Here is a 16,028-nt window from a genome sequence, read left to right on the forward strand (position 1 = left end):
ATGCCAAGCCACTGAAAGTTTTTGAGGGGGGAGTAACAGAATTAGCCAATTATAGCAAGACTTAGAATTTCAAGTTCAAAAGAGTTTTTTTTTTTCTTTCTTTCTTTCTTTTTTAAAGAGTTCTCAAGTAATTCAATCCAACTCTCTCAATTCACAAATGGGGAAAACAAAGCCCCTAAATTTGAAGCTCTGCAGCTGGGGCTTTCATTACTGGCAATAGGTTTTTCATCTGGATAACTGACATGGGTGATTAGCTTGCCTCCATTTGGTCACAGGCTGAGCTCAGATCTTGTGCAGATCTCTCGCCTGCGTCCCAAATGAACAAGAGTCCTGATGAGGCCTAAGAGCTGGCTGAAGAAGGGACTATTTTGAGCCTTGGGAGATCAAGTAAGGGTGATGGCAGAGTTCAGAGATAACAGAGTGTATCTAACGTCTAGGGTAGGGTCATTCCTTGGCTGAATGCTTCTCTCTTGGGTTTTGCAGAAGCCTAACCTAGCCCATAGTCACTGATGACAGCTTTACTGCAGTGCTGTGTTAAAGCTGGCATTATCAAGGTGGGCAATATAAGTCTCCAAAGAAGGGAAGAAGTTGGAAATAAATGGCTGAATAATTGCTGATGTTGTGAGTGTGTTAGACTTGGTCATGCAGATGTCCCTCTGGAGTTGATAAATGACACAGATTCACCTGCAGTTTTGACCCATCAAAAGATAAGGTAGCTCTGTCTGATGTCAAAAACCATTCCTGAGCCTTTGGTGTCTTTCTTAGCAAATGGGCGCCCTACCTCCCAGCTGTGCAAGGCAGAAACCTAAATACCACTTTTGGCTGCTCTCTCCATTGCCCCTGATGCCCAATCAGTACCAAGCCCTTCTATTGTTTGAATACCCATTTGTCCCATCCTCTCTACCATGACCTTAGTTTAGGCCACCATCATATCTCATCTAAATTATTGCAAAAGCCTTTCTCTGTTTTCCCTGCCTCAAACCTTGTACCCCTTAATCCATTATCTGAAGCCAGAGAGATAAAGAAAGCATCAATTCTTTGAAATAATATGTCTGTTTTTCAGAGTCAGAGATGTGTCCAATGACAGCATAGATTATTTTGTTCTGTTTTCTAGCTTCCCTACAGAAGAACAGTGATGTCACAAATATTAGGGGTGAAATGACATTGATCCACAGGCTCAAGTGATTTTTTTCAACCAGATATCACAAAGATTCAACAAAATCAACTAAAAAATTATTTGTCCAGTTTGCTAAAAAGCGACACAATAATTCTTTAAGATCTCAAACTCTAGAATTTTCAGTTTAGGTAAAAGCTTTGCAAGAGCTAGTGCTTTCAGAAGGTTTACTGTAAGAGAAATTTCATTATTTAGCTATTTGAGATTATGAATTCAGTTTTCTATTATAAAAACGTGTGTTGATAAAGGCATACCAAAGTCATAGTGTGAAGGATAACAAGGAAGATTCTAGTCAGAGAAATTCTCCTGAATTCTAAAGGAAAGTTATCTTTCTACTTTGTCCGGATGGTAAGGGAAGAAGGCAATCAATAATTATTGACTGTTTATTTTGCCAAGCAAGATGCACATTATCTCATTAGCTCTAGGAAGTAGTTACTATCAGCACAATTTTACAGTGAAGGATGCTTGGGAATGTTAAATATCTTGATAAAGATTCTAGAGCTGATAAGTGGGAAACCAGGATTCAAGCCTAAAACATGAGAACCTGCATTCTTTTTCTAAAAAATTTAATTTTATTTATTTATTTTTTATACAGCATGTTCTTATTAGTTATCTATTTTATGCATATAGGTGTATATATGTCAATCCCAATCTCCCAAAGAGAACCTGCATTCTTAAGTGTGCGTTCTCAATGCTTTGAAATAGATGGTGCTTTCAATACTTACAAATCCCTTATGAGATAGGTTTTCCCATTCTATAGATATGATTATCGAAGCTTAAAATGTTTAAAACTTGTCCTGTGTCACTCAGTAGGGGGTAGGGCTGACACTGAATCTCATACTTGTCTACTTTCAAAGTCCATGTGTTTTCCACAATGTCTTCCAAGACAGCATCCTGTTAATTGTCTCACGTATGCGGCTAATAGTAAGTGATGATGTTCAGAAGGGATTGAATAACTAGCAATAATCATAAAAGCTCATTTTTAAAACTTCATGGTGTCACCTGTGTGCTTAGCAAATATTGTTAAAATGACGTATTGACCAATAAAATGTCAGGAAATTTCGTATAAATTGGCCAAGAGTGTGAGGGCAACTTCAAAACTTGATTTGACAATATTCACTATATCAAACTCTCATTAAATTCCCAGCAAAATGAGGGGTTTCATTTTTACTTTGTTTCTCTTCTCTCTCCTGCTTGCCATCTCAGAAGTGAAGAGTGAAGAATCCAGGAAGCTCTGCGGGCTCGAGTACGTACGAACTGTCATTTACATCTGTGCCAGCTCCCGGTGGAGAAAGCACCTGGAGTCGATCCCACAAGGTCAGCAAGGTAACATGAACGCATATGACTCCCTCATTTATTATTATTTTTTTAAGACTTGTTTTAATAACTGTTTCTCTAGTTACTGCTAAGCCACTTCTATGTCAATCTGGGGGATTAATTATCAAAATAAACATCTTGGCTTGGGAAGGAGGTGAGCTTCCTTTCAAAAAATAAGGACCTTGTTTTCTTTAGTCCCCAGTTTGAAATGATTTGATTGCACAACTACTTCGATGGGCTTAGCATCTATGGCAGGTGCTGGGAGGGTGGGTAGAGAGAAGCATGTGATTTCAAGGGTCACGTTGGAGCAGCAAGATTTTCACATGCAGATAATTATAGAATATAATAAGTTGGCATTCAGGCAGGTGCTAAATAAGAATGGAAGGAAGGAATCTAACTTTTATTGAGCACTTATTACATGCCAGGCAGTTTCATGGGCAACATTTCATTCAGTCTTCCGATAAGGATCCTTTGAAGTAAGTAATATTACCACCATTTACCATTTTACTGAGGACAAATTTGTTCACCCAGCTAGTAAGCAGGGTGATTGGGAAGCAAACCAGGTCTTTCTGGCTTCAGAGCTGAGGTCTCCTGCTTATTCTATACTGCGTCTCAGGTGGGGAAAAGATGGTGGTAGTGTGTTGTAATAAATGACACTACCGTGGAGGTGGTGGTATTTGACAGAGGCCCTAAGGGTGTGTAGGGTTTGGGAGTTATGGGGAGTGGGATGGGAATTCTAGCAGTAGGAACTGTCAGAATTTTAGAATTTTAAGGGTGGGAGTGAACCTAATGTGTTTCAGAAACAGAGAGGGGGGTGACTTCACTACATTTCTTCATTTTCCAATTCAAGTAACTCAGAAGTTGGCATTTTTCTCCTGCTAATCCTATATTAAAGTGTGATGTATAATTTATTTAAGATTCTATTTTAATAATTGTGTTTGTTATGTTTTATAATAAAAGTAAAAAAGAAAAACATGTTTACAGAATAAATGTTGCAACCAGACATATGATATGAAAACTTAACAGGTTTCAATTTGGTTTAAAATGACTGACTGGTAAACAAAAAGATTTTGGAAAATGACCCAGAGTTTTTGTATTTTGGTGGACTAATGTCTTGAAAAATTATGAACTTACCGCTCTTACTTTAATAATGAGAGGTTCATAGTTACTAGATGTTAATAAACAATAAGCATTTTTAATCTCAAGGGAGTAAACATAATTTACCAGATTGACCATATTTTATCAATCTCTGGCAAATCAGAATGCAATAGAAAAAATACATTTTGAATATCTTTAAGATATGTGGGGCAATGGAGTATATGTCTGTATAAGGCTATCTATTTCGACACCACTGACTTCATAATACTGTTTATTTAACCTTTCACAGGTTTTCAGATATTTTCCCATATACATTATTTATTTGATGCGTTACTGGTTTACCAATCAGCATTCATTCATCTAAATTTTTTCTGGTGCTTGCCAGTGTGCTAAGGTGCTGATAAGTAAGTTTGAACGAAGTTAAAGTGAGACAGGCTTATACATGGACCTCGGGAACAACACTGATAAAAACAGTTGGGCCCACTTTTAATTTTCAGACATAGAGGTTTAAATCTCCACTTCCTTCCTTACTGATCAGCTTTGCAGAGCATACACAGGATTATTTTTTGTTTGATTGTTTTCGTTGATAGCATGTAACTAATATACTCTGCCGTGGCAGAGGTAGCCACGGCAACGGAAGTCAAGCCCTGACTTGGCTGCTAACTGGCCAAGTGACACTGGTTCTGTCACTCCTCCTCTCTGCACCCACGTTTCCTCTTCTGTAAATGAGGAGGGTGGATATGACTGAGTTCTCCCTAAAATATCTAATCTCTCTGAAACCCCAGACCAATGTTAAAAAAAAAAAATCAACTGCAAGATTCAATTTCCTTCCAGAAATCCAATGCATTTCCCCCAGAGTAGAACTTGGTTGCTGCCTTTGTCAGAGCTCTCTAAGGAAGTATTGTTTTTTCCCTTCCATATAGCTGAGAGAGGAAACCGCTTCCAGCTGCCTAATGAACAGGAGATTTCCGAGGAAAACCCAGTGCAAAACCTTCCAAAGACGGATTCCTCGGGGGAAGAAAGTCTTCAGGGTGAACAGCTGCCCACGGAAGGGCTTCAGAGGTCAAAGAAGTATTCGGTGATGTCAAGACAAGACTTGCAAAAGTTGTGCTGCACCGAAGTCTGTCCATGTCTGACTTGAGCGCTCTTTGTTAGGACAAACAAATCCCCAAGGATGGCAGAGTTTTAGCACACGTTTAATCACAGTGTTTTACTTCCCAGAACAATACTCATATTGTGTCATTAAACTAATGTCTTTTGGGTAGGCAATCCTTCTTTCCTAAATGTTGTAGATGGTTGGCTAAAACCACAACGAGGTCTAGTTTCTCCCATTGCCAAGGTGAATGCACTGTTCTTTCCAAATTTTAACTAATCCTTTGAAATTTTAAATGCTGTGCAAAATTACAATAAAAATTCCATAAAGCAAGCTTACTGTGATTTTTCTGTTTTTAAAACAATTTTAAAGAACTTTAAAACAGTAAACCAAAAATGTTGATGGTAAAAAAAACCTTAAAAAATAAAAAACTACTATTACCTCATCGTCTAGAAATAATCCACTCTTAACTTTTGTGTTGCTGTATATTATTACTGAAAATTTAAACATCGATTCACAGTCAAGTGTAAGAATCGAAAAAAAGTGCTTTTCTCAAGAGTTCTTAGAGTGCTCAATTAATGTTTCCTAATATGCATCTCTTCAACATTATACTTGAGAATAGTTGGGTGCATATATGTATCAAAGAGGGCCCATAAACAGCCCAAATCCAGAAAACGTTTGGGAATCTCAGCTCCTTTCATAGTCTGGGCTGCCTTGGTTTTGCCTTCCTACTGCTGAGATGAAAGGACATTCTAGTCTCATCCTGGATGTTGAGAAACTAAAATGCAGATAGCCAAGTCATTGTGCCACAATTGGATGTCTTCACAGATGAAAAGATAAAGTAAGATATCACAAAACTATGCTCTTATTTCTAACTCTGTCAGCCAACTCCCCAGTAGGTTTTAACATAGTTAGACTCTGTTCATCTGAGGAGCTGCCTATTAATACTCCAGCCTGTATTTGAAATTCATCGTCTACACATTGTGCACGTAAATTGTGCCAAAGCATTGTTCTTTGCAGATAAAAAACTGAGTCTCCCTAGAATTAAGTAAACGTTTACTAAGTCACACAGCTGAGGAGGTGGTATCACTGATCCAAACTTAGGCTACTTAGCATGAATCAAGGCAGTCACATCAAACTGCACTGGTTGTCAATTACTCTTTACCAGGAGACACTCCCTGTTTGTTTAAATCAGTTTCACTGAAGAATGTCTTTTGAAGAAGCAGTAGAAATTAATATTAAATCTCAACCCTTTGAGTACATGCCCTTTCAATATGCCCTTTCAATATTTGAAATATTTGAGTACAAAGGTACATTGAGTACCTTTCAATATTTGAGTACATGCCCTTTCAATATTCTGAGGGGTGAAATGGGAAGACTACGTGAAGCATGTTTGCTGCAGACTGAAGTATGATGGTTTCCTCAAGGAAAAGCACTTCTGTGATTGAGTTTGAACTTAAAAGTAGCTGCTTTTTCCAAGAAGCACCATTTTTTAAGAAAAAATAAAGACTGAAAAACTGTGTTTATTCAGATTTGGGTATTAGCAATGAAATGAAATAAGATTTGAAAATGAACAAAGTAGGCTTCAAGGAAAATGACTGACAGTATTGGTTGCTGATGATAAAGTTCAAGCTTACAAGCAATTTTGGAAAACTTTTACCCACCACCCTGAGCATCAGTGGTGATATTTGATTTTTTGATATTATATGACATGTGTCAACATTTGGGAGATCTGCTATAACTCAATGAACCAATATTTTCCAAATGATCAATGCATGATACTACAAAATCATGAATGGTTAAGAAATCTGCTCAGTGCAAAATAAAGATTTTAATCTAACTACAAAAAATTCATTGGTATCATTTCAGGTTTTACATTGCAAGTAACCTTTAATAAACAGTCACTTGTTGAGTTTTGGTATAATATCAAAAGAGAATATATTGATAAAAATGATCTGAAAATGCTATTAAAATACTCTCCCCTTTTGCAACTAAATGTTTATGTTTGGCTGAATTTTCTTCATGTACATTAGCCAACATAACACACAGCAGCAGATTAAAAATGTAGGAGCTGATAGAAGCTGTATTTTATAAAGACAGTCATTAGAGACTTGCAAAAATATAAAACAGTGCCACTTTTCTCACTAAATGTTTATTGTTTTGTGAAAATATAGATTTTTAAATAAAATATGTTATTGGTGTTAATGTGTGATGAGTTTATTTTTATTTTCAAATGAGTTAAACATTTAAATTTCTCAGTAAAATTCTAATATGATAAATTGAACCCACATAAACGAAAGCTCTTTGACATTCTTAATACTTTTTAAGAGTGTGAAAGGATTATGAAACCAAAAAGTGTGAGAATTGCTCTTATATATTTGCCACAAATTTTTGAGCTTCCATCAAGAGATGTTTAGGTTGCTGTATTTGTCATGACAAAGATGCAATAAACAGCCTTGTTTATATATCCTTATGTACTGACACTTTCATTTCAATGGGATAGCTTGCCAAGTTGCTAGGGGGGAAAATATGTGTATTTTTTTCAGTGTACTTTTAATAGTTATTTTTTATTTGTTACATATTTATTAGTTATTATAAATGTATCTATTCAATTTAAGCACATAGAGAAACAAAGAAGAAAGATGGGACCTCGTCTTTTTTTCTTTTTGCGATACGCTGGCCTCTCACTGCTGTGGCCTCTCCCGTTGCGGAGCACAGGCTCGGGACGCGCAGGCTCAGCAGCCATGGCTCATGGGCCCAGCCGCTCTGCGGCATGTGGGATATTCCCAGACCGGGGCACGAACCCGTGTCCCCTGACTCGGCAGGCGGACTCTCAATCACTGCGCCACCAGAGAAGCCCGGGACCTAGTCTTTTAACTTAAATCCTGTAGTTCCTTTTTTGGGGAAAAAAAGATAATATATGTATACGGTTAGGAAACGTAAACAGTCCAGGGAAGTATAAAATACAACAAAAGTCTCACTCTCTTCCATTTGATTCTGAAGTAATATAACCCTTATTCAGAGTTTCTTGTAATTTCTACCAGAAACAAAAAATTATGTCTATACTGAATATATGTGGTATAGTTACAGATTTAGTAACTATAGTAGATATAGATAGCTTGCCCTATATCATTATCTATCTACCTATCTTATCTATCATTGTCTATCTATATCTATATCTATCTATATCTATAACAGAGACTTTTAGCTGTCCACTAAAACTTCTCCTCTTCCTCTTGGGCACAGATAGACTACATTTCTCAGTCTCTTTTGCAGTTTCATGTGGTCATATGACTGAGTTCTAGCTAATTAAATGTGACTAGTCCATCAAGTCTCCCTCCCTCTGCCTCAATTTAGCAAACAATAACCTTTGACGTTTTTATGTTTGATTCTATTTTTTACAGTTGTTAACCCACTCTAATACAATATGTACTGAATCTATCAACCCATTTTACACAAAAAGAAATTACACATACTCATTGCTTTGTTTAATACATCTTGGAAATATTTCAATAACATCCCAGTATAGGTATTATAATTTTAAACACATACCAAGAGAATACCATTTAAAAAGTTTGTATTAATTCATATTTTCACTAGAAATTTATGAGTGACTCTTTCTCTACATTCTCCCCAGTCCATGATGTTATTACACTTGCAAAAATTTGCAATTTTTATAGATGAAACATTGAATATAATTTTGTTGCATTTGCATTATTACAACTATGATTGCCTTTAGTATTTATTGGACATTTTAATTTCCTCTTCTGTAAATTTGTCTGTTCATATTCTTTGCCCATTTTTCGATTTCTATTTATTTATAATAGTTTTCTTATCAATTTTCAAGACTTTTTAATATTAAGGATATTAACTTTCTGACTGCCTTCTTAGTAAAATATTTCCCCCCAAATCTTTGGTATGCCTTGATTTCATTTAGGATGTCTTTTGCATACAATGTCATTGCATACAATGTCTGTCTTTCCTTTACAGTTTCTGGATTTCCTTTTTTGCTTAGGCAGACCACCCTTATTGTGAGTAAGGTTGTGAAAAAGTCTACTAAATTATATTCTAATAATTTAATTTTGTAAACTTTGCATTTAAATTTAATCCATCTTATATTTATTTTTGTATAGTATGAGGTGTTTAATTTTTATTTTCTTCCAAATGAACAGAACATTTTGCCTGCATCATGGAACAGCCTTTTGCCATGGAAATTTCATGCCATTTTAGTCATATGTTGTTTCACATGTTTGGAGCTATTGTAGGCCCTTTATTCTGCTCTTTGCTCTATTTATCCTCAGTTAGCACCATACTATTTCGATTGCAGTAACTTTATGGTAAATTTTAGTATCTCTTAAGAAAAGTTGTCCATCACTATAGATTGTTTAAAATTTTTTCATGGATATTATGAGACATACATCCTTCTACGTGGATTTTATAATCCAGTTTCCAAAAAAATTTTATTGGAATTATAATTTGAATTGCTTTACATTTATACTCATGTAGAAAACATTTATATTCTATGATATTAAGAATTCTTATCTAAACTATATTACTATAATAATACAGTATTTTATTTCTTTTAATAACTTTTTATAATTTTAACTATATAGGTCTGTGTCTTTTTATACTACCTTCTAATTTTGTTACCTTTTTTCTTTCATTTTTTTCTTAAACATCTTTATTGGAGTACAATTGCTTTACAATGGTGTGTTAGTTTCTGCTTTATAACAAAGTGAATCAGCTATACATATACATATATCCCCATACCTCCTCCCTCTTGCGTCTCCCTCCCACCCTCCCTATCCCACCCCTCTATGTGGTCACAAAGCACCGAGCTGATCTCCCTGTGCTATGCGGCTGCTTCCCACTAGCTATCTATTTTACATTTGGTAGTGTATATATGTCCATGCCACTCTCTCACTTCATCCGAGCTTACCCTTCCCCCTCCCCGTGTCCTCAAGTCCATTCTCTATGTCTGCATCTTTATTCCTGTCCTGCCCCTAGGTTCTTCAGAACCATTTTTTTTTTTAGATTCCATATATATGTGTTAACATATGGTATTTTTTTTTTCTCTTTCTGACTTACTTCACTCTGTATGACAGATTCTAGGTTCATCCATCTGACTACAAATAACTCAATTTCATTTCTTTTTATGGCTGAGTAATATTTCATTGTATATTACCCTTTTATTTACCATTTTTATTTGCCCCTGTGAATGAGACATTTCCCCCATGTTCATCTCTAAATGCATGCTGCAATACAAAGAAAAATCTTGATTTTTTTGTATACTCATCTCCAGCCACCTCCTCCAGTTATTTTATTAAATCTAATGGCTATCTACCCAAGTCTATCTTGGGTTTTCTAGGTGTACAATATTATCATCTACTAATAAAAAGGTAATTTTTTCTCTTTCAATATTTAAACTGATTGCTTCATATTCTTGTCTTATTACATGACTCATTACTCTGAAATTATATATTGAGAGGGTAATGTGCAGGCGTTATTGTGGGTGCTAAGGATACAACTATGAATAAAACAGACTAAGTGTATATTCTTATGGAAGGCAGACATAAGCAAGAGAAATATTAGATAATGATGGACGCTAAGGAGAAACTATGAAAAGGGAGCAGGAAGGCTTGGAGTGGGGGTGAGGATTGAATTTCAGACAGAATAACTAGGGAAGGTCTCACTGGGAAAGTGACTGCAGCAAGAATTCTTAATGATGATGATGATGGTAGATATCTCTTTCATCTTCCTAATTTTAACAGAAAAATGGTTTCTGCATTCCAGTACTCAATATAACATTTGCTATTCAAAATATAAATAAATAAAATAATGAATAAATAAGTCTTTATATTATAGATGCATATATGTATATGTACGAATATAAATAATATTGTTGATTATCTAAAGAGTTTTATTACCTATTGCTTATGAACTTATTTTGTTATAAATGGCTTCTAAATTTTATCCAATATCTATTTAACTTCAATATATAATATTTTTTCTCCTTTGTTAAAGTGAAGAATTATATTGCTAGCTCTACTTATGTTGAAATCTCTCTGTTTTCTCAGAATAAATCTATTTGATCATGGATTTATTAGTTTTTAGTGTAATAGTTTTTCAATACTCAGAAGGACTAAATTTGTTAATATTTTCTTTAAAATTTTTAATCTGTGTTCATAAGTAAAACTAATCTCTATGTTTGTCAATGAAGATTAATATAGCTTCATAAAGTGAAAACATTATCTGTTCTTTAGAAATTTGGAAGAAAAATGCTATGATAGTATCTTTTGCCTAGTGACTTTAAAAAGATTTGCTGAAATATAATATACATATACAATAAAGTGCATAACTTTAAAGTGAATTTTTGCCTATTTTTATAGCCATGAATTCCTGGAACAAATTCAGTTATTAATAATTTGTTATTGTTTTTGACATATCACTGGATTTTATTTGCTAAAATTTTGCTTAATATTTTTGCATATATTTTCATTAATAAACTTGTATTTTTCCTATAATTTTCCGTAATATCTTAAGTGATTTCGATATCAGGGTTAAGTTAGCTCTATAAAATGAGCTGGGACAATCCCTTCCTTCCTTCCTTCCTTCCTTTTCTAATCTCTGAATGTTTAAGATTGGTATTATTTCTTCTTTAAATGTTGGAGATTTCACTACTGAAGTCATTAAGGCTTGGCATTTTCTTCGTAGAAAGATTTAAAATTTCAGATACAATTTATTTTACAGATGTAGAAATCTCAAGATTTTTACAATTTTTCCTGAACAAATTTAATGATTGTGTTTTTCAAGGAATTTGTCCATTTCACCTAAATAAATTCTTCATAATATCTTCTTATCTTTTTGCTGAGAGGTACTTTTTATATGGTAAATCATTACTTTTCTAGTCTACTTTGTAGTTACTGATCTTTTCAGATTTCTATCATTTTGAGGGTTAATTTAGATAGTTATTCATCACTCAGAATTTCTTCTAGATTTTCAAATTTGCATGACAGTAACCACAAGGCTTTCCTTTATAGTGTGTCCTTGGTTTCAAGAACTTATCTTTAACACATAAATTCCGATCGTATTATCAGCATTTATTCATATTTCAGTGCAAGAACTACTGCTTACCACTATTTTCTCCTTCTTCCTGATACATAGTTTCTAATCAATAAGTATATTTTGGTTGAATGAATAAAATAATCTTATATATTTTTTAATATTATATATTTATGTTCTAGTTGCCCCTTAATCATGCTTGCTGATGGTTGGGGGGAGAAGGGTGTTTTTATTCTGTTACTCTTTTGTTTTTTTTATGTTTTGTTTTGTTTTCGAATTTTATTTTATTTATTTTTTTATACAGCAGGTTCTTATTAGTCATCAATTTTATACACATCGGTGTATACATGTCAATTCCAATCACCCAATTCATCACCCCACCACCACCACCCCACCACTGCTTTCCCCCCTTGGTGTCCATACGTTAGTTCTCTACATCTGTGTCTCAATTTCTGCCCTGCAAACCGATTCATCTGTACCATTTTTCTAGGTTCCACATATATGCCTTAACATACAATATTTGTTTTTCTCTTTCTGACTTACTTTACTCTGTATGACAGTCTCTAGATCCATCCACGTCTCAACAAATGACCCAATTTCATTCCTTTTTTTTTTTTAGATTTATTTATTTATTTATTTATGGCTGTGTTGGGTCTTCATTGCTGTGCGTGGGCTTTCTCTAGTTGAGGTGAGCAGGGGCTACATTTCGTTACAGTGCACGGGCTTCTCATTGCAGTGGCTTCTCTTGTTTCACAGAACAGGCTCTAGGCGCACAGGCTTCAGTAGTTGTGGCTCGTGCACTTCAGTAGTTGTGGCTCACGGGCTCTAGAGCGCAGGCTCTGTAGTTGTGGCACACGGACTTAGTTGCTCCACAGCATGTGGGATCTTCCCGGACCAGGGCTCGAGCCCGTGTCCCCTGCATTGGCAGGCAGATTCATAACCACTGCACCACCAGGGAATCCCTCGTTCCTTTTTATGGCTGAGTAACATCTTCTTTATCCATTTGTCTGTCGGTGGGCGTTTAGGTTGCTTCCATGACCTGGCTATTGTAAATAGTGCTGCAATGAACATTGGGGAGCATGTGTCTTTTTGAAATATGGTTTTCTCTGGGTATATGCTCAGTAGTGGGATTGCTGGATCATATGGTAATTCTATTTTTAGTTTTTTAAGGAACCTCCGTAATGTTCTCCATAGTGGTTGTATCAATTTACATTCCCATCAACAGTGAAAGAGGGTTCCCTTTTCTCCACACCTTCTCCAGCATTTGTTGTCTGTAGATTTTCTTATGATGCCCATTCTAACTGGTGTCAGGTGATACCTCATTGTAGTTTTGATTTGCATTTCTCTAATAATTAGTGATGTTGAGCAGCTTTTCATGTGCTTCTTGGCCATCTGTATGTCTCCTCTGGAGAAATGTCTATTTAGGTCTTCTGCCCATTTTTGGATTGGATTGTTTGTTTTTTTAATATTGAGCTGCATGAGCTGTTTATAAAAATCTGGAGATTAAACCTTTGTTCACTGATTCACTTGCAAATATTTTCTCCCATTCTGAGGGTTCTCTTTTCATCTTGTTTATGATTTCCTTTGCAGTGCAAAAGCTTTGAAGTTTCATTAGGTCCCATTTGTTTATTTTTGTTTTTATTTCCATTACCCTAGGAGGTGGATCGAAAAAGATCTGGAAACAGAAGCTTTAAATAACACAATAGACCAGATAGATTTAATTGATTTTATAGGACATTCCATCCAAAAACAACAGAATACACTTTCTTCTCAAGTGCTCATGGAACATTCTCCAGAATAGATCACATCTTGGGTCACAAATCAAGCCTCAGTAAATTTAAGAAAATTGAAATCGTATGAAGCATCTTTTCTGACCAAAATGCTATGAGATTAGAAATCAATTACTGGGAAAAAAATGTAAAAAACACAAACACATGGAGGCTAAACAATACGTTACTAAATAACCAAGAGATCACTGAAGAATTCAAAGAGAAAATTAAAAAATACCTAGACCCAAATGACAATGAAAACACGATGATCCATAACCTATGGGCTGCAGCAAAAGCAGTTCTAAGAGGGAAGTTTATAGCTATACAAGCCTACCTCAAGAAACAAGAAAAATCTCAAATAAACAATCTAATGTTGCACCTAAAGGAACTAGAGAAAGAAGAACAAACAAAACCCAAAGTTAGCAGAAGGAAAGAAATCATAAAGATCAGAACTGAAATAAATGAAATAGAAACAAAGAAAACAATAGTAAAGATCAATAAAACTAAAAGCTGGTTCTTTGAGAAGATAAACACAATTGATAAACCATTAGCCAGACTCATCAAGAAAAAGAGGGAGAGGACTCAAATCAATAAAATTAGAAATGAAAAAGGAGAAGTTACAACAGACACCGCAGAAATACAAAGCATCCTAAGAGACTAGTAGAAGCAACTTTATGCCAATAAAATAGACAACCTGGAAGAAATGGACAAATTCTTAGAAAGGTATAACCTTCCAAGACTGAACCAGGAAGAAAGAGAAAATATGAACAGACCAATCACAAGGAATGAAATTGAACCTGTGATTAAAAATCTTCCAACAACAAAAGTCCAGGACCAGATGGCTTCACAGGTGAATTCTAGCAAACATTTAGAGAAGTGCTAACACCCATCCTTCTCAAACTCTTCCAAAAAATTGCAGAGGGAGGAACACTCCCAAACTCATTCTATGGGGCCACCATCACCTTGATACCAAAACCAGACAAAGATACTACAAAAAAAGAAAATTACAGACCAATATCACTGATAAATATAGATGCAAAAATCCTCAACAAAACACTAGCAAACAGAATCCAACAACACATTAAAAGGATCATACACCATGACCAAGTGGGATTTATCCCAGGGATGCAAGGATTCTTCAATATACACAAATCAATCAATATGATACATCATATTAACAAACTGAAGGAAAAAAACCATATGATCATCTCAATAGATGCAGAAAAAGCTTTCGACAAAATTCAACACCCATTTATGATAAAAACCCTCCAGAAAGTGGGCACAGAAGGAACCTACCTCAACATAATAAAGGCCATATTCAACAAACCCACAGCAAACATCATTCTGAATGGTGAAAAACTGAAAGCATTTCCTCTAAGATCAGGAAGAAGACAAGGATGTCCATTCTCACCACTATTACTCAACATAGTTTTGGAAGGCCTAGCCACGGCAATCAGAGAATAAAAAGAAATAAAAGGAATACAAATTGGAAAAGAAGAAGTAAAACTGTCACTGTTTGCAGATGACATGATACTACACATAGAGAATCCTAAAGATGCCAACAGAAAACTACTAGAGCTATTCAATGAATTTGGTAAAGTAGCAAGATACAAAATTAATGCACAGAAATCTCTTGCATTCCTATATACCAATGATGAAAAATCTGAAAGAGAAATTAAGGAAACATTCCCTTTTACCATTACAACACAAAGAATAAAATACCTAGGAATAAACCTACCTAGGGAGACAAAAGACCTGTATGAAGAAAACTATAAGACACTGATGAAAGAAATTAAAGATGATACCAACAGATGGAGAGATATACCATGTTCTTGGATTAGAAGAATAAATATTGTGAAAATGACTATACTACCCAAAGCAATCTACAGATTCAGTGTAATCCCTATCAAATTACCAATGGCAATTTTTATGGAACTAGAACAAAAAAATCGTAAAATTTGTGTGGAGACACAAAAGACTGTGAATCACCAAAGCAGTCTTGAGGGGAAAAAATGGAGGTGGAGGGATCAGACTCCCTGACTTCAGACTACACTACAAAGCTATAGTAATCAAGACAATATAGTACTGGCACAAAAACAGAAACATAGATCAATGGAACAAGATAGAAAGCCCAGAGATAACCCCACTTATGGTCAACTAATCTATGACAAAGGAGGCAAGGATATACCATGGGGAAAAGACAGTCTCTTCAATAAGTGGTTCTGGGAAAACTGGATAGCTACATATAAAAGAATGAAATTAGAACACTCCCTAACACCATACACAAAAATAAACTCAAAATGGATTAGAGACCTAAATGTAAGATGAGACACTATCTAACTCTTAGAGGAAAACATAGGAAGAACACTCTTTGACATAAATCACAGTCTGTATGTGTCCCTAGGTGTGAAGTGTGTCTCTTGTAGACAGCAAATATATGGGTCGTGTTTTTGTATCCATTCAGCAAGCCTGTGTCTTTTTGTTGGAGCATTTAATCCATTCACGTTTAAGGTAA

General features: G+C 35.1%; 1 protein-coding gene across 1 annotated transcript; it reads left to right on the plus strand.

The window, feature by feature from the left end:
- Positions 1–2,325: 2,325 nt before the first annotated feature.
- On the plus strand, positions 2,326–4,730 carry INSL5 (insulin like 5; the record flags this gene model as incomplete). Its single annotated transcript, XM_082861992.1, has 2 exons — positions 2,326–2,500; positions 4,513–4,730. The coding sequence occupies 2 exons, from the start codon at positions 2,326–2,328 to the stop codon at positions 4,728–4,730; spliced, it is 393 nt and encodes a 130-aa protein (XP_082718118.1).
- Positions 4,731–16,028: the final 11,298 nt, after the last annotated feature.

The sequence above is a fragment of the Leucopleurus acutus genome (assembly GCF_964270905.1).
Source record: "Leucopleurus acutus genome assembly, chromosome: 2".
In the NCBI taxonomy this organism is placed as follows: domain Eukaryota; kingdom Metazoa; phylum Chordata; class Mammalia; order Artiodactyla; family Delphinidae; genus Leucopleurus; species Leucopleurus acutus.